Source organism: Xylocopa sonorina, chromosome 8 (genome assembly GCF_050948175.1).
Source record: "Xylocopa sonorina isolate GNS202 chromosome 8, iyXylSono1_principal, whole genome shotgun sequence".
Taxonomy (NCBI): domain Eukaryota; kingdom Metazoa; phylum Arthropoda; class Insecta; order Hymenoptera; family Apidae; genus Xylocopa; species Xylocopa sonorina.
In genome coordinates this window covers 1,522,526-1,547,554 of record NC_135200.1, presented here as the reverse complement: position 1 = coordinate 1,547,554, position 25,029 = coordinate 1,522,526, and the positions used below count along the sequence as shown (strand labels likewise).

The following is a 25,029-nucleotide window of genomic DNA, read 5'->3' as shown; positions in this document are numbered from 1 at the left end:
CGATGAGAAGATATCGCGAGAATTACGGAACAGAGGACAGCAGCGATTCCCAAGGATCAGTGCGTCGTCGCAGCCGAGGGGTGAAAAGGGATTATATATCGTTGGATTAGTTCGTTCTTCGTACCTGGCAATTCGTATTTCGTGTTTCATTGCGCGTGAGACTCGTGCGATCCTCGAGTGAGGCACATCGTAATGGCTGCGACCTGACTCGGGTGGTGTGCATGCGAGCTACCGTGTTCGCGTTACGTGAAGCAGACGAGTGGAGAGAACGGAGGTATAGCAAGTCGAAGTACAAAGAACGGAAAGATACGACGGAATTTAGGGTTACACGATTTTGGTGCGTATCGTGAGTGCGTGCGTGTAGGTGGGCGAGGCGTGATCTCGCAGCAAGTCTTTAGCATAACGAGCCATGAGTGAGGATCGAAGCGAAGAAGATCCTTTGATGGATCTTTGGTACAGTAACTGGGAGCAACAGTGCGTCGAGGCATTGGAAACTGAGCCGGATTACGAAACGCAACTGCACAACGAAAAGGAACTCTATTCCCAGCAGATGTGGACGAGTTTTCAGACGACAGCGTCGGCCATCGCCCAGCTGTACAAAGGCAAGTTAATTCGACGATAATAGCGATCGTCGTTTCTATTTACCTTTGGCTTGTCCAAAGGACGAGTTTCACGTAGATCACGAGCAGCGAGACGTTTCATGCTAGTTGCAGTTACCATTTTGCGTGACATCCATTTTGTGCGACGTACGAGAGGATACGCTACTGTTCTCGCTTCTCGTTTGCTTTGATACCCTTTTTTCGCCGCATCTGCATATCGATCTGATCGTGTTAACCAGTTCCTCCTTTTCGCTTTGCTCTTTTACAGATCGTACGCAGGGTGTCTCTCTATGGCTACCCTTTCAGACTGCCGCAGGTACCGTCACGTCGTTGTACAAAGGTGGGTGCACTTTTCCTTGCTCTCTCTTGTCAACAATGTCACCAAGATAAACTTACCTTCCTCTCGTCTTCTCTCCTCTCATCTCGTCTCGTCTCTTCTCCTCTCTTCTCCTCTCCTCTCCTCTCCTCTCCTCTCCTCTCCTCTCCTGTCCTCTCCTCTTCTTTCCTCTCTTCCTCTCCACTCCTCTCTTTTCCTCTCCACTCCTCTCCTCTCTTTTTTCCTCTCCTCTCCTCTCCTCTTTTTTCCTCACTTTACTATTTATTTATTGTATTTTACCGTCGCGTTTTCCCCTCCCTCTTCATCCTCACCACCGCTATTTGGTCATCCTTTTCTGCAGCCGTCACTCACCCACTTGCGCACACAACGATGTACGTGCGTGTGTACGTGTGCGTCGGAACGCTCTGCACAGCTGACCAATGCTGAAGGTCAGCTGTTAATTGACGCAAACTTTTTGGACTATTATACGAATATCTATAGAAAACAAGAGTAAGTTTCTCTTATTTCAGGAAGATTAGCTCATTTTTACGAAATCACTTGATTATTTACATTTTTATATTATCCTTTTTAGAAGAAACTTATTTCATTCTATTATCGGTTCAATTTTAACTTTTTTTTATTATTATATAAATATTATATTTGACAATAAATCTGTCCAATTTTCAAACAAATGCTTATTAAATTCTAAATGTACGTTCTTTTCTTTTTTCTTTTACATCAAACTATTAATTGCTATTATATATGTTATGTATTAAAGTGAACATTGGGCACAAGAGATGTTCATTCCAATGGTTCGCTGTAATCCAAGGAAAATAATAAGTAGTTGTAACCACCTCTAAATATAACCTAATACTTTGTATACTCTATTTGTTGATATATTAAGATAAATTGGACTAATGCAAAAGCATGATAGTTGAATTTTTGTAGTACCAAGTTTACACCAGTATTAGTATACCTGTATTAATTTATTCTTTGATACTCGAAGCGTATACATGAAGTATTTTTTGTTTTTATTAGCTTATATCACTAATAAAATTAACAGTGATATGGTTACATTTTGCAAAACTACAGGGGGAGAGGGAAAAAGATTATTTCCATTGCTGTAAATTTGGTATTTTAGAATAAAAGTGATATCCTTTAGTATTATATCCTTTTACCTTTTATTTACATGTGTTTTTATTATTGTGTGATACATACATTGTAATTTATTTTTTAAGTGTAATACTTACTGTATCAACAGATTCAATGGATAGCATGCGTCGATGCAGCGACTTAGGCACAGAAATGGGACGGCAAAAGCGTAGTAAAGAAATAATGAATTGGGCTAGAAAAAAAAGGCGTATGATTCGTAGGGAAGACTTGTTGGCATATCTTGCTGGGAAACCACCACCACCTAGACCACATTCGCACAGGTAAGTACCGTATTGGTTTCTCTAATGCTAAGAACAGATATGTTTTCAATAGCTTTTGTACCAGACAATTCCAGAAGCTGAGAAAGACATTAAAGCTATGGTACTGTACTTCGCTATGAAAAAAAGTGTCTTAAATGTTTTATTCTATAGGCATTAATGCACCAATAACTTTTATAAGGTTTGTCTTGTTAGCATATATAATGCATATATAAAATAAATATGAATAAAATTGCAGAAGTTCACCAAAGCCAAGGATGATGGTGTGCAATTCATCTCCGTCAGAAACTTCAACACCAAACATGGTTGTTGCGCCGACGCCAATACCCGGTAATGACCCTGACCCCGAATTACACACATTTAGAGAAGCAATCGCACTATCTGGTGAGAACTATCTTAATATAATAGATGTAATTATAAAAATAAGTCGATTGTGTAGTTTCTGTTTGTTTGATTTATTGAAACTAGATTCTTACGCTATTAATATGATAACTCGTTTTGAAGTCGTCTATGCAATAAAATTTTTTCTTAATTATTATGCAAATAGGTTCACCAATGTCTCGGCGCACCGGAAGACAAGCCGAATTGTCGGCCTTTATTAGTAGCGAATTCGCTCGACATCACAAACGGCCTGCTTCGCATGACGTGGATATGGGATCTCCCACGCACAAACGTTCGCGTTTCATGTAACGGCGCGCGATGTGTAAAGTAGCTTCGCTCCCTTGTTCCCCATTAATTAATCAATTGACAAATTAATTATTAACGGTTCAACTCCCCCACATATTTCCCGATTAAACATAATCACTTTAAAAAGGTGGCAGTGGTTTATATTGCCATGTATAAAACACGTTCGTATATTTCAAGTAACCTGTATTACCTGTCAACTACTATTACTACTACTACTACTACTACTACTACTATTATTACTACTACTACTACTACTACTACTACTACTACTACTACTACTACTACTACTACTACTACTACTACTACTACTACTACTACTACTACTACTACTACTACTACTACTATCACTACTGCTACTACTACTTCGACTACTCCTATTTTTATTATTTTTATTATTATTATTATTATTATTATTATTATTATTATTATTATTATTATTATTATTGCTACTACTACTACTACTACTACTACTACTACTGCTACTGCTACTGCTACTGCTACTGCTACTGCTACTGCTACTGCTACTGCTACTGCTACTGCTACTGCTACTGCTACTGCTACTGCTACTGCTACTGCTACTGCTACTACTACCACTACCACTACTACTACTACTACTACTACTACTACTACTACTACTACTACTACTACTACTACTACTACTACTTTTATTATTATTATTATTATTATTATTATTATTATTTCTACTATCATTATTATTATTATTATTTATTAAACTTTACAGTTTTGGTTTTGATATCAACGGTTAAGGTAATTAATTTTATGAAACAAGAATACCGTTGAAATTACTATGTCATTAATTTGAGAAAATTGTTGTTTTGATAATGTTTAATGTTATCATTTGAAAATTATTATCGTACATACTAGAATTTATTTTGAAATTATTTATTTATTTATATAAGCTGCGAGAGATAATACAAACGTGTTTCAAAATACCATTCAAAGTGCCCATACAGAGTGAATGTCATTGTTTTATGTGCAGAAAGTCTGTATAAGTGATTATTAGTTTATCAATCTATAAACCAGGAGTATGAACCTTGCCAAATGTACTATGAGATGTTAAAAAACTGCAACTAATGTGCTTTACACATAATTGATGTGTATATTAAAATTAGCAGCTAATATTTCGTGAGATTTTCCAGTCACTTCGTAGTGTACTGTAATATGTTCAAGTGAGATGTTTGACAAGTGATGAATTGGTGATTTAATATTTTATAATTATATTACTGTTCACGATTGTAATTTCGCGAGAAATTAAAAGGGGACGGGGAGAGGATGATTGTAGAATGTTCTTTCATAATATCCAAAGGATCGCTTAGCCCTCTGATTATATTGTTATGATTATTAAATGATCATAAGTAATTCATATTTGGACGCTGTTATCAATAAAAAATATCATTTTATATATGCAATTAATGGGAAATGAGAGATACAAGAAAGAATAAAGCCATAAATGAAAATGAATAAGATAAATATGCTGATAAATTGTTTAGTTATTGTAATTCTGTAATTTCTATTCATTACATGTACGAAAAGGGATCTTTCCTTTAATTCTGTGTATAACATTTACGTGTAGGGTAACCGCAAAATTCTCTGTTCGATAATACACATTTAATTGTTTCTGCAATTCTTTTGTTTGTAATTTAATACATATCTTTGTTTCATATACTTCTGTGTGCGATCCCTTGGAAGCAATCAAAAATGTGTTTGCTACCGTGTTTTTCGCGTCTCGACATTCAACGCCAAAGTTTTAAATAATGTGAGATCGAGTTTCGAAGCAAAATTCAAGGAAGACGTCAAATATGATGTTTGCGTCTTATTCTTTCCATATGTGTCGCGGGTGCTCATAATTGTGTAACTGATAACATTTTTAAATAGAATTGTGTAGTTGTAAACTATAAAACAAGTTAGGATAAACGACGCTTAATATTAAAAACAGGACCGAGGAATGAAATTAACGGATCGGTGGAAAGGATTTATTCGAAGTTTCTTCCACTCTCTTTGTATTTAACGTCAATTGGATGATGCCAGTGATAAAAGCTCACTGTACTGTATCTATAAGTTGATTTTTCTTTCTTCTACATATACTTTGCAAGCAAAGGGTTAAGCAGTATAGTGGAGAATGTGTCTCAGGCAAAGACTGCACGAAGGCAGTGCAATGTAAAAGGATCTACTTTTCCACAATTCCTAGTATGGACTTAATCAATAAACGAGCTTTCCGTCTTAAATGTAGCCACCGTCGAGGAGACACGGCAGCTCTTCATTCTATATGCATGTACACATATACGCGCACACGTGTATATGTTATAAGAACCATTATGTTCAAAGACTTGTATTAGAGTGATTTATTGCTCTATTTTTTTGAAGGTCACTGTGAATGTATCTTATTTCTAGCGTTGTATCATATGATTATTTCTATCTGAATTTTGAAGACTATCGATGATAGGAAATTCGAGAATGTTTCTTTCAATCAAACTGCCGTTAAATTTATTTAAGAGTGAAATTCAATTTTCCTTATTCATTCCGAATTTCCTTTTATTCACTCTTCGAAACTCATTTGGAAATGTAAGTTTCTGTTTGTTTTCTTCTCCTCGACACTATTTGAACACCGTTACGGAAACAAGCGAAAATTGTTGTTCAGTTGTAAATATAGCGTACGTTCGTAATGGTAACGACAAACAATAGCCTTAGGGGTATTGCTAATATTATCATTATTAATATTGACAACTATGCGATAGCTTTAATGATATTTATCATACGGCAGTTAATAAAACTCCAAGAACTCCAGTTGACTCCAATTTTCCTGACCAGTTTGGTAATGCAGGGTCACGTTTCTGAAAGTTCCATTCAAACGAACTGTATAATACAATATCGAGTATTCTTTGTACGTTAGAAATTTAATGATACTGTTTCTTTCTATGTTTCTAAAGTGAAAAAGCGAAGCGTCGATAGTTATGCTTTTCATATGATGATGATCATTATTTCCGAGTGGATCTTTCGTACAAAGGCAACTCTGATCGAACACTTACATAAAAGAAAGTAACATGCTGAAGATGCCATACTTAGGAATATTTTACCAATAAGAAAATAATAGTTTGCGATGGACATCGAGTCATTTTGTACAGGCACTGTCATCATTATTTCTGTTTTCTTAAAATATGGAGACGTTTCCAGTTGATATCCTCGAAAGTTCTGTATCTGGTCGTAAGAAGAGAATCAGTGTTTGTTAATATTGGTGTTGCTTGAATACACGCCAGTATTTTGTTGGTACAATAGGTATTTTCCCATTTTGCCTAATGGAAGTCGTAACTATGCACAAGATGCACGATATTTCTGACAAAGTCACCAAACAGATATATCTATGTGTACAAAGAGCTTTCGTTTCTTCATGGGGAGTTGTTAGTAATCTGTTCTCTGTATTTTACACTAAAACAATATTTTTTATTTGTAGTCTATATCGTACACAATTTAAAGAAATAAACGGTTTTGTTAACAATTTCTTCATTATTTACTATAAAGAAATATTTTTTTTTTGTAAGTTAATAGGAGGGAGTATACGAGTAGCGTATTTCTTTTACTAGAAAATCAGATTATATGTTTACAAGTGATCTTTTCTTTTCTCGAAATGTGTAATTCGTACTTGCTGCCAAAATGAAATTTCATCACGTAAAATCGACTGCTGCGTATAGAAATAGAGAATTAGTAATTTATAGGGCTCTGGGATTAATCGGTTAATAGTAAAAATTAAATCAATCCGTTTCTACAATAATCAATTAACAGTTGCCCAGAATAATTAGATAAGATCAAACAAACATCAACGTATTTATTACCCATTAATCGATTAATCGTGCAGCCTTGGTAGACGAGATCGCGAAGAATCACTTCTGTATCATATCTTTTTCACGGTAATAGTATATCGTATGCTAACCATACAGGTGTGTAATAATACGTATGTTGTCATGAACACAGGGCAGGAATTTTTATACAATCCCTTTTTCATTTTTATTTTGATGCACATTAATCGCAACGTGACGTTTTGGGTCATACAACAAGTGCATCATCACATTTTACATTTTACTTGGACACAGAAAAGCCGTGATACAATATGAGAATGTGTGTCCGCGGCGCAGCGTGGCGAGGCGAGACGAAGCGAGGAATGGTGCTGTTATTTCTTGCGGACATAAGCTTGTATATGTTTGCGTCTCTCGTTTGTAAGATAATTATTTACAAATAAAATTACAAAGAAACTGTACCGTTATATTACCTTTTGGTGTTTAGTTTATTGTTTCTGTAAAAATTATACTTTTCATAATGCAAGGATATTTTGTAAAACATTTTAGATTATATTATTATATATTTACATCCTTTATTCTTGTGTATTCTCGATTTGTACATATTGTAAAAGATCTTTATTGTACTTTAATATAAAAAAGTGTATAAAGTTCGATTCTCTATTAAATTAACATTTACATTTTCATTTACATTTGTTTATCTAACAACAAAGTTTATTCTATTATTTCAAGGCACCATTTATAGTACGAAAAGGTGTGTATAACGATTTACATTTCTATGGCGATGCGTAAATTTCGCTTTCACTTGTAATTAAATATAGTTGTTTTTATATTTTTTGTGTTAAGTATTTACTTAAATTTTATGTTAAATCATTAAAGAAATGACAAGAAATATTATATTTTCTTCTTATATTTAATCATAATAAAATATTGATAGGTAACGTAATCTTGTAGCACTTAATGATGTAGTTGAAGCAATAATTATATTGATATTAAAATATTAAATGCAAGTACAAATATTCGTGTTGATTTCTATTAAAAGTTATTCGTATAATTTTTAACAGGCACACAGGCGATTTATTAGATACGATTAAAATATTTCGAATGATTAACGAGCTTTTCTCAGTAACTATTTCAATTTCACAGTCTGCTATCTTTGATAACATTCTCCGGTGCATTTAATGCTCTTTTCCGATTGGCTATCGCATTTATTAGCTTTCTTTTGGGTCCAAGTGGAAGTTTCAATGCTCCGATGTCAGTTTCAGTCAATAACATTAAGGCCTCTAAATCGATTTGTTCTGATTCTAGAACTGGATGCACCGACGAAAGATTATTGGCAACTAAGAATCGTTGCAACGGTGTCCATTCTTCATCGGTCTCTTCCTCTACAATTATGTTTTGCGTGTAAACGAAATGTAAATGAAAATTTCAAACACGTTTATTAATATATAAACTTGGGATACGTAATCAAACTAAATGGTAAAAAAAAAAAATGATTTTACCTGAAAGTAGATCGTCGTCCCACATACTTTGCCGACGAGCCAAACTACCTGCGCTTCCTATGCTGATTTCTTCATTGTGCCCATTTGTATTAACTCTGTGACCATTTATAGAACCATTTATAGAATCATTTACGATAGAGTTACCGTTTTCCTCGGGTCCTTTCATTTGCGAGATCGGCAGGTTATCGAAAGTAGTTGTTATCTAAAGTTAGAAAACAGCAGTCTTCTATAACACTGCTTTAAATAAATTTCAAATCATTATATTTGAGATACATTTCATTGATGAAATTAATAAACTGTTATTTTGTTAACTATTCAATGTGTAACAAATGAAGAAAGTAGCGATAGTATCAAATAAAATTGTAACTATTTGAAACAATGACTAATGCGACCAAAACTTTGTACATATCTGTTATTGTAAAAAGTATCTTACGCACAAAACACTATGCGATCATATGGACATATATGTCTATATTCATTATATGTATAACCACCATTTTCATTTAATCTTTTGAAATGTGTAAAAAAATTGTACAAGTTTATATATGCGAGTATAAACTTACCGCCCTTCGAAATGCTACTGATCCGAAACCAGGTCGATTGAAAATACTAGCTGGTTCTTGTAACAAGACATTATCTCTTATACTACTTGTCTCCTCTCCATCACTTTCTTCGACATCATCAAAAGTACGGTCGCCTAAGAGATCGGGAGTACTTTGTGCTTTACTTAATGTACTCCAAACATCTGAAATTCTTCCCCTTCTTCCTATTTGTTGAGCTTGCGTTTCGTAAGTTCCTACATACATTACTTCAGAGTCCCTTCGAAGACCGGTGAGGCTACGTATCGACTTCTTTCCATTTACTTCAATCTGAAAATATATAATTTTATAAAAAAAAAAAAAGAAAAATTCCGCACCAGTTTAACTTTCTTCAATAAAATATGTCTTATGTATGTAAATAATATATAATAGATTCCGTTAATTTAACTTGTCGTTAATATATTAATATTGTATTCAATTGCCTTCAATTTTTTAATCGAATAAAATCGGGTTCGGAAAAAAAACGTAAAACGTCTAAATATTCGTTTTACCTCTACCACTTTGAAGTCGTCAATGGCTTTTTTTGCTAAAGCTTTTCTACAGACTGCACTACCGTGTTTCTTAGCGGTAGTGCCAACAATATCGCTAAATGTTGGCGAAGGTTTCATTCGACCTTTGAAGGTCAATATATTAGTTTTGTGAGGTAGAATGCCGATTTCATTGACTGTAGCTAAATCGAATTTCGTTCGATCCTTCGATTGCTTTTTTTGTTCCTTTTCAATTTTAATTTCTGCCATTTTTTGCTTTTTCATGTATTCTTTTAGCCTATTTGAAAATTAGGTATCAGTGAATTAGAAACATAACAATAGATAAACGTTGAATCGATTATTTAAATACCTTTTCTCGGCATCCTTTTCTGCCTTGTCTCGAAGTATACGGCTTTTTTTTCGATTGTTTAATTCCTGATTAGCTTGTGTAAGATCTAGAAATTGAAGGGTCATTTCCCGTCCATTTATAGCGGCTAAATCCCTAGCAGAATGTCTGTCGATGTCTAACGACCAAATATTACAACCAAATTTCACAAGGAACTTGACGCAATATTCATGACCCCTAGCCGCTGCTAGATGAAGGGCTGTGTTGCCGAAATAATCGGTTTTGTCAGGATCACCCCTACGGAGGAAATTATTATTCAAATGTAAGTTTTGGATGGTTTTCGTCCGTTAACTATACCGAAGCCAGTCAAAAGACGTATAATCTTAAGCGCCGTGTAATGTATATAACAGGGCACGTGAGGTGTTCAGTTAATGACGATTTACAGATTCCAATTAATTCTGTCAAATAATGTGCGATTTGAAAGTGGTTTCAATAATTCGATACAAAACTGCCATTTGAAAAATAGATTTTTCAGTTTTTATACATTTGAATATATTTAAGGATAAGCAATTGCAAGATGCATAATTTACATAATTTAAATTTATTTTGAGTAAATTTGCATTCGTTTCTGTTTTTAAATCAAAGATTTAGATAGATATTTCCCTGTTGTTCTTAAATTTATCGTTTCATTTACATTTTCACAAGTTATGTTATTATAGATCGATTATTCCTGTTAACGTTACCGATCGGATCATTGAATATTACTTTTATGTTTTATTCGAATGTTTATATATTTAATTCGTGTTATAAATTCGATAGAATAGAAGTGGTGATTTTTATGTTTGAAAAATAATGAAGCGAATATTTTTACTAAAAATTGTCAAAATCGAAGAGCGACTTGTGTAACGGCTACCATGAATACTAAGTTCCCTGTTCCCCCAGGCTTTGTCCTTTCGTATTCGATTGTTTTTCATCGGTGCTCGCTTGGTCGTAATTTCCGCTTGTGGGGTCGATAGATGGTACCAGGCGTATATTTCCGGTCTTATACATCTGTCATCGCTTAATATAGTACAAATCATTCGTATAATATATACGTAATCAGTATATACATATTATATTATATTTGGTAAGAAGAAAAAAGATTGACGCATGTATTTCTTCTTGCAGTTAGATATGTTTTAAAGTGACCGATGCAATTTTTTTGCTTGATGTCTCATAAATGTTATTCGTATAAAGTATTTTTTTTTTTAAACCTCGCATTCACTGACCACAACAACCTTGCATCTAATTTATGTGTCGCTTTTTCAAGGTTAACTAAAGGCATATACAACTTTTAAATGATTTATACATTGTTTTATTTTACATAAAGTAGTTTTTCGGGATGAGAATTTTATATATAATTTAAATAATAAATTTAGTAATATTTAAAATTCTAATCTTAAACAATTTTTGTTTCAAATATTAAATACAACAACGTATATATGTATATGCGTTACAAATATTGAGAAATATAAATATAAAATTATGTAAAATTTAGAGTGAATAGTATATATACGTGAGTAAAATAATAAGATTTAAATTGTAAATCCATAGGTCTTCTAATTTCCTATATGCGCGAAGAATTACGTGCCACGATGGAAAACTAGTTTGTATTTTCCGGCAAATACACGGAAAGAGAAATGTAGACAAAAGTGATGAATGCTACTTTGCCACCAAAAACACAATCTGCCTTCGTGTATTTTCGTTCTGAAATTAGCAGTCTTTGCTAAGAATGTTATCTTTCACCACTTATACGGTAGCAAAGTTGACGCAAATACGCATAGTGATGCACGGTAAAATTTAAATCTTACAAAAAATAATCTAATTTTAAAAATAACGCATAGAAAGAGTATGTTCATGGAATATTCTCTGATGCTTGTGAATATTTCTCGAATGTGCTTGTAAGTATACGTAGTTTTGCGAGCATACCCTCTGGCGACGAGCAGTCTCAGAGCATCTATGTGACCTTCAAAGGCTGCCCATAATGTGGGGGTCATTCCACCGTCATCTCGTGAGTTACAATCCTTTTTTGTTGCTTCTTTTAGAATGTCTAAGGCGCCGTCGCGTGCAGCTCTAAAAAGAAAAAAAAAACAAAAAAAAAGGAGAAGAAAAAAGCAAACGAACAATTATTTGCAAACAATTAGTGATTGAATACAATTTATTGTTAAAAAAATCTGTAAGTTGTATCTTAATTAATTTTTAGATGTATTTCTCTGGATTTGTTTTACTGTTAATATTAAAATTTAATACGATTAATAATATGATTTAATCGCATGTGAACGAATTTTTCGTTACATGCAAAATATGACAATTTAATTTACAGAACATATATTTGTTCTACGAATTAAATTGTTACATTTCGTATATAAATTTACCAATGACCAAGCATTTGACTGTACTAGGATAATGCACACCGCACTCTGTGGTTACAGAGTTTTCTCCTTCAGTGGTGTTTTCTTCTGTTAATTACTCTTCCTCTAATCAAGAGCTATTACAACAAGATTTAGCATAAATACACACATACATTTTATGCTTAGCTTATGTACTTTTTATTTTTTAATCAATTATTCAATTGTTACTTAATTTATTAGATCCTTGCAAGTACAGTCAACGATCAGGGATGTGATGTACAACAAACAGAATGGAAAAACGATTGTAAACCAAAATCAATAACAAGGATGTTGGAGAAAGTAGTGAGCATAAACGAATCTCGTGCATGATAATTTCGTTTCATTCTAAACCATCCAATATGAATGCATTTTGATACACATGTTTACTCTATACATCTACAATACATATTACATTCTACTTGAATAAGAGTATAAGTTTTATAGGAGAAAAGAATAAAATAATTATTGTAAAAACTTTTTATAATTAATATTTTTCAGATAATTAGAAAACATTTGTTAAATTTATAATTATATTTAGATTCAACTATACATGTTGTTATTTATATTACTTTAATAATGGTGACAATTCGAAATTTTTGCTGTATTACAAAAAATTATTATTAAAACAATAAAAAGTTCCGTTTAAAATCTCAGGGGTATAACAATATTATAATAAAATGCAATAACATAAAAAATTAATATCTTCGTTGATTTGTACTTTAAAAAGAACCAACGATTTAGATTATACATTTCTAAGGTAACGATATATTAAGTTTGAATATTTGTCATTGGAAACTGAATATTGCATTTTACGATTACATGAATGCTTATTTTCCAGTTAAAGATATTAATGAATTAGACTGCCGTGTACACTTGGTGTTTGCAAAAATGGGCTGGATAATAAATCTTGGCGCTGAATCTAATAAAAGCGAAGATGCTCTCATGCATAAATTCGGCACGCGCGCTGTAATGTACATATACATATGTACACATGTAGCACCGATGAGATAGTGCAGTTCTAGGTAAGTAGGTACTTCAATTTTTTCAATTCCTTCCATCATTATATAACATTTATACACGTATCGTTTGAATTAATTGGTATGGTCAGACAATTCGGAATAATATTCTGCTCGTTTCACAAAAGGGTAATTTCAGATAATTTACATTAATGCACGATTACGGCGAAGTAATTAATCTTGCATTAATTAAATTATTTCTTATGTAATATTTTATAATTGTTAGAGAAAAGAAAAGTATGCATGTAATCTATAGTAATAGTAGTGCAGGGATTACAGTGTACAGATTATGAAACAACAAAATTTCCTATTGAGCCTATCGAATTGTCAAGCTGGTGATCAGGATTTGTAAACGCAATAATTCGTTCTCATGGTTAACCAGGCATGCCATTTTTTCGTTCTAGCTAGAAACTAGAACCTGACTCCGCGACATTTCTTAGCTTCTACTATATGTCGTAGATGGATAGATATCTCGATACGCCATATAAACGCATACCATTGGAAGGGAAATGAGAACACGAAAACTCCGAATGGTGTGCACAAAGTCTGTTGTTTGTTCAAAAGGAAACTCACTTGTGAAACCGCTCGGACGTCATTGTGTCTTGACTTTTTATGAAGTCTGGTTATCGATGGCAAAACATCCCTGAATCAGATTCAAATTTTCTGACACTTTTATGTAAGAATCACTTTAAATAATAATTATCAACACGACAATCATAGATGTTGCATATTTTAAATAGTGCAAAAGTATCATGTGCGCCGAGTATGGCGTCTGACAGTGTACTGCTCGAACGACGAAGGTATATACTTGGAGGAATTTCCGTGACCCCTCACTTACTCTATCTTTCTTTAGTACTTTAATTTGATTAGTCCTCTCTCACTCTTTCACCAGGTTCCCGCCGTCACTCACCTGTACCTGTAACCCCATATGAATACTGCCTGCCACCTGGCGTACGGTATTCAGGTGCGTAAGTAGGCAATTTTTCACTACTATACCGACAAACATTCATAATGTTTACTGAGAAAGCATTCACGTTTACTGAGAAAAAAGAGAAAGGGACAGATCTCTAATATCAGAGAAGAGATAAAGAATCCACATATTACCGCAGACAGGATACTAATCGGTAATGATTACATTCGAAGCATTTTTATGTTTCATGACTCGAACGTCTCTAGACTAGAGCGATTCTAGTGTCATTCGCAGTGTTATCGATTCAGCACAATATCAGCCTGAAATTCTATCCGACTTTAACCTGCGACTCTTTTCTACGATCGGTATTTCAGACTATCGGTATTTCCACTTTAGTATATCTCTCTCGGTATATACTTTCTCTTATGTCTGCTGTATTCACAATGAATTAGTAGTTCGCGCTTCCTATCATTGAATAAATTTTTAACCCACTTTACCGATTTCTGGTACTGAGAGTTGCTAGCGGAAATCATCGTGTGAGAACTCAACTGGTTAGAACCTATTTAATTAGAGAATACCTAGAGCGGTTTCTGTCGAATATTTTCTTGTATCAATGTATCCGAATTATTATTATCAATTGTGAAAGAAAATTTTATTAACCGCTCTCCTCCGGCGAGTTAAGTTCAACTTCAATTCGATTCGTATTGCGGCGGTGACAAAATGGTCAAATCTTTTAATATCTAGTCTGACATGCGAATCTTCTCTTTTCTATAATTCATATGCAAATGAGATACTTTCGTAGCTGTTTTATTGATACGTGTTACAACAATCAGCATGCAAAGGTTACATCGAGTCCAGAATCTTACAACGATATTCAGTTATTTCAGTACGTTTGCTAAACACGAACCAACTCCACCAAAAAAGATACTCTTGAATGCAGTTAAACAGTGCTAGGCAAATGTATGCAGGATCTGTATAAATTTTATCGATTGACCGAATATTTCTTGATATGTTCATTTATTGCTCCAACACAATCATTTGAAATAATTATAGTCTCCGTGATATTATTATATTATTATTGCCGTCACTTAATTTTACGACAGAGCTTATCTTCGTAATGATCCATAATTTGTATCTTTTAACATAAGATTGTTTATGAAATGTATTAGTCACATAAGAGGGTACGGCATTATAAAAAAACTTCAAGAAATTGTTTTTCGACCCTATTTCGAAATGATGGAATAATAAGTGTTTCAAATTGACATTGATCGTGTGTTTCACGAGTACCTTTCAGTTATTAGTAATAACATGTATATACTAATAATATGTCTTCCATTGAATTTATTGCACGCTTGTAAATATTTCACCGGACTTGTAGCATTAACAATAACAGCAAGCAATTATTCTTACTGCTACTAATACTTACTTATTTACAGTTTCATCACAGTTTAGTTATGTTTTTGTTAATTGCTAACAATTTTATATATATCATACATTTACATCGTGTTGGTATGAACCGCAAACAGAGAGCAATGTTCAGATTTCAGATAAAATCTTCAATAATTCAGACTATAATGTAATCTTATGTACAAATTTCATCATTACATTTGAAAGACTAAAATTTGTTATGTACTGCATTTTTAATTTAAAACAAGACTAGAAAGTGCTATTACACTCTTAAAAGTATTATAATACATTTTTAACATTCCAGTTTTATACTCTCGACTTTATTGGAATAAAAGATAAGAAATTTTTGTCACGTAAAGGTGTTCACTATCTTTAATAATTTCTGAATTGGTAAAAAATTCCGAAACAAATTCTAGCCTTTAGAACTCAAGTGCGCGTAATATTTTTTTAATAATTAATTTTCCAATGATATACATATATGTTGGACACAAAACAAAGCTAGACCGACTGAGAGTTATGGAAGGAAGGATTATCAGTAATCTATCATTTTTATACATACATTTGGTCCATTCAAACTTGTATAACGTACAACTTTTGTTTGCTGAACAAACGCAATTCATAACTTTCATTTTTATTCCATTTGCCAAGAAAATATTCAATACGAAATATCGAAGAAAAATATACTGTGCGTAAAAATGCTTTTTGTTTAATCGGTTCTACGTGTCCGTACTCGCATTGAGAACAAATTAAGGCAGGGAACGCCGTTTTTCACCACTTTTCTGTTAACTAAATATGTTCAAATGTGTTTCATCAATGCCGTTATATCATTATATGCGAAATATAGAAATAGACTTTTACATACATTTGGCTAAGCCATCATTTAAAAAAAAACAACGTATACATCTCACTCGATGTTAATAGATTGTCATTTTTGCTAGATTTTCTTTTTCCCCATTTTACAAAATTTACTAATTTTTTTCATTCTCGCGTTATATCATGTTGTTATTTAAGGAAATGTACGCTTTGCCGAATCTAAGATCGATTGTAGTACGTTCTAAAAATATAACGAAATAGATCGCAATTTATGCAATTTTGTGACAGAATTAAACAATAGAACAAGAAGTCGAAGCACTTCACTCTTTTTTCGATTCTTCATCGTGTTCTTGCAAAAGTGTCACTAGTGACATTTCAACAGTTTGGAAAAATATGTGCAGTTTTCCAAGGTTCTACATGTATCGTTTTTTCACATTTTTTTCGATGAATTATTTAATACATCATTTGCAGTTTAGATATGAAAAGAGCATTGTTTCAAACGTTCATACATTCAGTATGAATATACATACGTATTATATGTATATGTATAGAGGTATGAATTAGGAAAAAAGTAATGTGATGTTATAAATATTAAAAATTAGAAAATACATTTTTAGGACCACTTTAGTTAGAGTCTCACCAACTTTCTCAAATTGCATGATTCAATAATTCATTGAACTATATTTTAGGGTTCTCAAAAATATTTTGCGTTGAAGATTTTTAACGAGACGAAGGCTTTGGACACTTTGCCAAATCTGAAATAGCGTTCAATAGTTTTCAAGGCGGAACTGTTTGTGTGCAGTGTGTGGGAGATTTCGATGTTTCTTTTCGGTGAAAATACGTAGCGTGATTCAAACATGATATCTATACATATCTCCCATTCCCTTCGAAACAATAATTTTGCACAAATCATAGAATACGTAAGAAGGTATACTGATTATTTGCCATTAGCGTGGTGAGTTCTTATATCGATCGTGTTTCTCGTTTTTAAAGAAAACAATGCTCTTTTGAAACGATTGTCTTCTTACCGAATGCGATAGGAATGAATGGGAAGCCATATTATTAGCTTTGGTTAGAATATATTCTGAGATCCTTGAGCATGTATCGCGTTATTAAATTCAACATTATACGTATTAAAAATGTTAACAGTTTCATTAAAAATAATAATTATTAAAGAGAGTAGATATTATAAAAAAAAGTTTTTTTTTACGGAAATTAATGGAATTAATAGGTATTAATTAAATTTTGCGTTCGAAATTTTGTTTAAATCGTGTAAAAAATCTAATCGTAACGAAATTAGATCTATTATTTTAGCTTAATATTGCTACAATTCCATATTACTTTAGGATTTTTTTCATTTAATGCACTCTTTATGCAATGTTTCATTGAATTCACCTCATCTGTATTGAATGTTAAGTATTCGTATCTACTATACGATGCATTTGCCAATCTTTTAATATTCGTGTAAACCCGTGTTGCGATTACGTACTTACGATTACTCGTGGGAAAAGTCTAGGAGTGCAAGTCTCACTAGAAACCAACAGTTTATCCGTATTCCATGCAAAGTTGTTCAATCTTTCCGTTTGTATTTGCACTAACAGTATTATTGCGACGCTCTTCTTTCGCATCGTTCAATGGAATCATGTGTATATGTATACGTGTAACTTGTATACCTTACGTATCGTGAATAACCAGACTAATTGTCTTTTAAACGTTGTCGTCTTCTATGTACAAAGTAGTTTCGTCGGTTTTTACAAAATCTTGCTAATTCTCGATACGAAAACTGTTCGTGTTTTGTCCTTTTCTCCTTTTTACTTGATCTACAGCCAACAATAATTGTTCGGTTCTTATTCTAATTTGATTGCTAGATTCAGTTTCCATCAGATCATCCCCCGAGTTTTCCAATTCAGGTTCTTCGAGTAAGGCATTGGCTTCCGTCGGGCCTTCGGAGGACATATTGGTAGCAATCGGTTCGTCGATACCGATCGCGTGGCTTTCGTCAGAATTGTCCCCTCGGCCACCCTCGATGTCAAGGGACGTTGTCGCGAAATACTTAAGTTCCGTTACTGATCCGCCGCTCTCGATAACCGCTTGAGTGTTCAAAGAGTATCTGCTGCATTCCGCCTCTTTCTGATGTTTCTCGAAGGACGCTCTCTTATTGTCGTCCGATCTGGAATGATGCAGTTTCGATTGCCGCTGCCTTCGAAGATTCTCACCACTACTCGCCCTTGATCTAATTTCCATCTCGTCGGAGAGGTATTTAGTACATTCGATACTAAATCTGTCCACTGACAATTTCCTACGACAAATGCATTGTTTCGTATTAAATTTAGTAATCTCGTATATTTATGTTGAATTGCGATAGACTTTTTCCCGATTAACATATTATATGTTAGAAAGTTATTAATTAATGACAATTACAAGATTATTAGATAGTTCTTTTAAACTGAGATATTACTTGAAAGATTGCTAATGAACAACTAACTGTTCGTTTTAAAACATTCACACGAAAAACTCATTTATTCCGCACATTCGCTCACGCTCGCATTCTAGACTATTCCACGCACATAACATTTGAAACTTGAATTATTGATTAATTTTTTAAATTAAGATAATTTCATTATCCTACATATGTACAATATAACTGGTGCTCTACCGTAACCGTTACTGTTATGTAGCCGTTACCTGTAGTCTCCTCTGCGAAAATCGGGGCTTCTCTTGAACTCAAGACTGGCTTTTCGTTGACCCATGAATCTCTCGATTCTACGTTCACTGCCAGCTTTGTCGAGCGATATTTTGTGAAAATTTGGTGAGGAAATCTTGCGGAAGTCTTTAGGGGATATTTTCGTAAAATCCTTCGACGCCGTTAATTCCTCAAACAATTTTATGTCTATAGAATTTCTTTTCCTAGGTACAAAATCATCTGGATATCTACTGTAGAGACCTGACAAAGGAAATAGACGATTATTTCTGGTCTGTCATTTAATAACTAATTAGTCGTCACTGACTTGATAATTTAGGCGAGTAACTACGGCCAGTTGGAGATTTAATTGCTTCATCAACCTCCTCAACGTATTCGACTTTCGTCTGTCGAAGTAGCTGGTGACGTTTCGCAGTGTCCGACCTATCTTTAACCTTCAATGTAACCGGACCTTTATTAGGAATGTGCAAATCCATTGCCATCGAAACTTGGCTGCCTCCCATCTTTTGTTGATCCAAGCTTTCTCTGCTGACCTACCGATTTAAATTATGTTAATTATTCGGTGCAAATCATTCGGTAATAATTCGATTAGTTCGTTTTTAATGATGATAATTGCAACTATTCCATTTCTCAATATAATAATGGATATTAAATAATACCTGATGTGGACTGTAGCTTGGATTGTCGACAGAAAGTGCGTGCCTTTGTAACAATTCTGGATTTAACAACGCGCATCCGGCGTACTTTGATGTTCTTTTCCGTGGCGATTTTTTATCTATTAAAGTCGGCGCACTAGGGCTTTTCTTAATCGAATGACCGGCTTGTTTATCATTTAGCTCTTTTGAAAATTGCATAAACTCAGCGGTTAGTTGTTTCCTCGAGACTTCGTGTACACTGGGACTCGGACTTCTGTTTACTCTGAATACGCCAAGCTGATGATCCCATTTGGTTGTTTGACTGGATGTGGATCTGCGATTCCGTTGATTTCGCGGGTTTTTTATTGTCGACGTTTGATTAAACCGAAAACGAGCCGGTACCACTTTGGCAGCGTTATCTCGAGCCTCGAAGGTCATTACACAAGCTGCTACTACGATGAATCCTGTGAGATTTCATTACGTTATTCTGTATAGATTAATTTATTTTACACGATTTCATCATTTAATCAATAATTTGTTAATTAACTAACTACTGTGTTAAAAATAGAGTTATTTATATTGTAATCTAGTCGTGCGTATCTATATCAGAAATTAATGTTGAATTAACAAGTATATATTTATTTCTAATTTGTAGATAAAAATTATATAAAGTATAAGAAAAAGTAGGTAACGCGCATAGAAACTAATTTTTAGACAACAATAACCGTGAGCCTCCATAGCTCAGGGGTTAGAGCACTGGTCTTGTAAACCAGGGGTCGAGAGTTCAAATCTCTCTGGGGGCAAAAGCCTTCTTTTTTTCTCCTTTTCTTTCTTTTCATTTTTTTGTAATTTTTCTTCACAGTTTTGTATCATACACCCGTATCATTTCAACAACAATGATAGAAAATATTTTTTTACGATAGGCTATATATCTTGACACAGTTTCGTTGTCTAGGTTAGTCTACTAATCATTTCGCGGAATAAATCGTCATTGTAGCTGATAAATGCATCATTCGATGACATTTTAAAATTTTCTGTACTATCCAGTTTGAATTCGTAATTTGAAATTTCAGAGATACGATTATCGATATGGAACTATGGAGCGGTTGATGTGTTTAAAAAGTAGCTCGTTTTATAAGTACTCTTAAAATAAGGAATACGAGATATGTTATCATTACCTCCTACGCCCATTACGATTGGACCAGCATAACTAAGGTTATTGAGATGAAATCCGCGTGATTCATTCTTCACTCTTATTGTTAGATTACCTCGGATTTCTTGCGCTACGGATAATTGATCTGCGAAGTATCCTGTATAACGCGCATATACTTGAATCCTCACTACTCTAATAATCTATTATAAGTTGGAATGTTTTTATATAGATTTATGAACATGCACGTATATTGAATTTGTAATTAATAATGTGATGTTCTTGGTTAGTATTAGAACAATTGGATGCAGCTGTATTAGTCAATTTCTTTCTGATAAACGTAATTGTAAGTACGTGTTGCTTTGTGCAAAAAGGAAATTGGTAATTATACAGCATCGTGCTGTATAATTCAATTATATTTATACTTTACGCTTTCACAAATTTCTTTTCTAGGAGAGCAAGGAATGATTAGAAATGTTTATGAAATAAAAGGAACCTGATTTTGGATGAAACTTGATTAATTGTGGATAATTTACGGGTGATTAGTACCCAAATTTCTACTCACCTATGGTTGCCATGCAAGCACCTAAAAGCATTAATAGTAGTCCAATTCCGAGAGCTTTGCAGGCGTACCACAAACACCGCGTTGTCACCTTGCCTCGCACCACCTATTCGATTTAATTGTTTTCATTAACAGTCAATGACGTGGATAATGTTCAGTCATCTATTAACTGCACCCGTAAATGCTCTACTTTTCTCTTTATCTGATTATGGTCAGTTAAAATGATGATATCCAGTTATTTGTCATATCGCGACACGATGATTTGATAACTTGGTGGGTTTTCAATTTCCTTTCCGAATAGTAAGCAATTTTTCATATTATAGATTTAGGACAATTTTTCACCCAGGAGAGTGTTTTTTGTTTTCTTCGAATTATTAATAATTATTTGCATTTTTATTATATCAATTGTATTCAATTAGTACCTGTCGCAGGAATTAATTTTTGTTCTATCAATTGACTTTATTTAGCTAAAATTTACTAACATTATTATTTATTTAAAGTATTACTTATTTATTTATTATAATTTACTTAAAGTTATTGCAACTCTGTTCATAAAATAGTAACATTGACTCGTTAACGTATCGCTTTTCCAATAGCAAACATACGGATAAGCACAACTGCGTTTGATATGCGCAGACCGACTTCTGTTTGCATTTATAGCTGAATAATTTGCGTTTCCCGACTGCATGGGAAGATTATTCATATATACAGCTTCTGTGAAAGATATACGTATAATTTGTATGTTCTCTTCATATCTTAAGAAATGTTTATTGAGATTTATAACAAACAAATTGTATGGATATTTTACACAGTATGTAAACCGTAAGATGGTTCTTTTTAGTCTAGTAAAGAGTTAAAAGAGAAGAGTTACTCCTACAAAATTTCGATTTCAAAAGTTTCTTATGTTTTATAGATTAAAAAACCTTAAATATCCCCTTTGACAGAATTTAATCTTTCATAGTGTTTGTAGTATTTATACAAATCCTTTGTTTAATATTGTTATACGGATGCTCTATATCCTAGTATTTAGTAGTTTATAGAACAGTGTTTATATTATAGACAAACGTATAAGCTTCACCTCTAAGGAAAGAATAAGAATTTTTTGTGCAAATTAATGACCATCGAATTTGCACTTATTTATTGTTCGCTTCTGTGTGTTTATAATCATTTCATATACTCGTGAATATAAATGTACAAAGAATGTTCAGGAAAACATGATTGTTGAAAGCGAAGGTAACGGATTCTACATGGATCCAAAATGCAATGGATACAAAAATTTCAATGTACCGTGATAAGAGTGTTGCGTTTACTAGTGAAAAAAATTATTTTTATCTAAGTGGTAGAGTAGAGTAACAGTTATTTTTAAAGGAAGGATAACACTGTTGGCGGAATATTGAGTTTATTCGAGAGGTACCTGAACATTCCAATGTGCTCCTGGCCCGCAGGCTCTTCTCTGCGTCCCTTGCCAGTGGATGCTTCCTTGGGGCATTTTGCACTCCCTAAAGTTGAACAGAGATCAGTGTCATAATGAATTTAATAAATGACACTCTGTTATGAAGGGAAGTGAAAGCGAAAGATTACTTAGATGGAAGTGGATGGAGATAGACGTGCGTGAACAGCTAGAGAGATTTCGACTTGGAATCAAATAAAATATTTCCATTATTATTGGAGAGTTTGTCGATGATCTAGATAGAATGTAAAATTTCTGATTCTCCTCTAGATCCTCTATCCATTATAGATTAGAATTATACATGAATTTTTCTACTTTACCATTTTGTACAATTCTCATCGTTACTTTATTTCCCGAATTCAGGTTCATAACGCTTCAATTTTTCTTTGATGATTACATTTTGACATCTGCATTTCGTTCGGTTTAAAATAGTGCAGTAGCTCTCTCGGAGTCTCATTTCATTTGACTAGTGATAAAACTCGTTGCTCGATGTCGGCTTGAATTCAATTTCGCGTTACATATAGGTACAGTATATTCCTCTGTTTTTCCATCCTCTCATGTCCATTCATTCACTTCCGTGTACGAGGCGACAGATAGAGCTCACGCATGTACAATGAATTCGTGTAAAATAATCTGCCAGTTTTCTGTATATCACTCTCGTGCACGAAACCATCGTTCGCCCCTCCACCCCCCATTCGTTCCATGTTCTTTCAGAATTTCAGAATCTTTGATCGTAGAGAACTCTCATTTCGTATTGATTTAAGTCCTTCTTTCTCGACTTTCTTTCACTACACTCCCCGTGTATAACTGAAAATTTGCTGAAATTGTCTCGAGCTTAGCTCGGGTTTAAGATAGCTGTGCGTTTCGAGAATTATTAGTTTTTATCGTTTTCGATATTTTTAAAATATTTCTGCATGGATAAGATGCTCAAAACTGTGTTGAAATTTGTTTCTTTCGAATGTTTCAAAAATACGCAGCAGAAAAATGCGAAATCTACAATGTTGTTTCTACAACGTATCCTTGAAATATTAGTTTTATTCTATGTCTATATACTTTTATTTATTAGCCATATCTGAGCTTTGTTTGCACTGTATTGCTCTTTCATCTTTGTTTCATTTCATTTGTCAGTTTTATTTCATAGAAAATTATTCCTCCATTTTGTCGTTACGTTAAAGCACAATGCAATGCTTGCAGAGAAAAGTCTTTTATCGTATCGGCGATGCGTGAAAAGATTCGTTATGATTAAAGTGATTGAGATATACATTTCTGTGATCACTAATTGTTCTCTCTGATCTGGTGGCAGTTCTTACAACAGATTTATACGATGGTACACATTTTATAGAATTCTTATTTGTTAGATTCAAATATTTACAGAAATAGAGAATAGAACCAAAGGGAAAGGTGGTTTTGCTTTTTGTAATTATAGTTTTCTGTCCTTAAGTACGTGCGTGTGCGTTTATGTCAGGACGAAATTACGATTAATTATTAAAAAAAAGTAGAAGAATAAAACGTGTAAATACCTTGGCTTGCAGCAGAATACAATAATAAATATGAACATCAAAACACTGTTGTAAAGACGGTATATAAATAGATTACGCTAAACGAAATTTAAAAATCGAAAAACTGATTTCCGTGAAGCATACTGAAAGTTATAAATAATGTATCGCACTAATGCTGGGTACTAATGCATCAGGAACCATTAAATAGTCCAGCATGGATCTAAATAACAGAACAAAAAAGTTTCAATATCTTTTAATTGTTAGCAGTTGTTGTTAATATGGAAAACATTTTCTACAACATAGAAAGGTTCGTCAATTTTTACCAACAATATACAATTAACTTTTACAATAGAAATTTTTACGCATCTGTGCACGAAAGTACACCGGTAACTAACTATAATATTTGGGTTTAAAGATGCAATGAATTGTTTTACGTAAAGAAAGACCAAGTTTGTGCTTCTTCACAATTTTCTGATAACTAGTGATGCCTTGTTTGCAACTTTAACGATTTTACGGTTACAAAGAGAGCACTTTTTAAACACCTCATCTTTCGCGTCACTTTATCTTGACAGAACCACATAAGAAATAATCTTGTAAAGTTCTACTAAGTTATAAAATTCCACCTACAGTTTATTATATTATACGAGCAACGTTTAACATGCATCAATTCAACGTTTAGCTACCCTCAGTAAAGAAGTTGAA

General features: G+C 33.4%; 3 protein-coding genes and 1 non-coding gene across 4 annotated transcripts; 2 read left to right on the top strand and 2 right to left on the bottom strand.

Moving 5' to 3' along the window:
* The first annotated feature begins 129 nt into the window (after positions 1-129).
* LOC143425963 (HUWE1-associated protein modifying stress responses) lies at positions 130-3,154 on the top strand. Its single transcript, XM_076899057.1, has 5 exons — positions 130-602; positions 868-939; positions 2,177-2,348; positions 2,584-2,729; positions 2,893-3,154. Exons 1-5 carry the CDS (start codon positions 410-412, stop codon positions 3,033-3,035), a joined length of 726 nt encoding a protein of 241 aa, XP_076755172.1. The 5' UTR covers positions 130-409; the 3' UTR covers positions 3,036-3,154.
* Positions 3,155-7,929: 4,775 nt separating this feature from the next.
* Positions 7,930-13,967, bottom strand: Sans (SAM_USH1G_HARP domain-containing protein Sans). The gene is made up of 7 exons (XM_076899049.1): positions 13,774-13,967; positions 11,724-11,867; positions 9,780-10,052; positions 9,434-9,707; positions 8,907-9,212; positions 8,344-8,545; positions 7,930-8,226 (listed from the first exon to the last, which is right to left on the bottom strand). The coding sequence occupies exons 1-7, from the start codon at positions 13,794-13,796 to the stop codon at positions 7,982-7,984; spliced, it is 1,467 nt and encodes a 488-aa protein (XP_076755164.1). The 5' UTR covers positions 13,797-13,967; the 3' UTR covers positions 7,930-7,981.
* Positions 13,968-18,041: 4,074 nt separating this feature from the next.
* On the bottom strand, positions 18,042-22,871 carry LOC143425987 (uncharacterized). Its single transcript, XM_076899088.1, has 7 exons — positions 22,793-22,871; positions 21,382-21,484; positions 20,845-20,976; positions 19,691-20,130; positions 19,339-19,564; positions 19,016-19,274; positions 18,042-18,629 (listed from the first exon to the last, which is right to left on the bottom strand). The coding sequence occupies exons 1-7, from the start codon at positions 22,865-22,867 to the stop codon at positions 18,095-18,097; spliced, it is 1,770 nt and encodes a 589-aa protein (XP_076755203.1). The 5' UTR covers positions 22,868-22,871; the 3' UTR covers positions 18,042-18,094.
* Trnat-ugu (transfer RNA threonine (anticodon UGU)) lies at positions 20,397-20,469 on the top strand. The gene has a single exon. It is a non-coding gene; the product is annotated as a tRNA-Thr (tRNA).
* Positions 22,872-25,029: the final 2,158 nt, after the last annotated feature.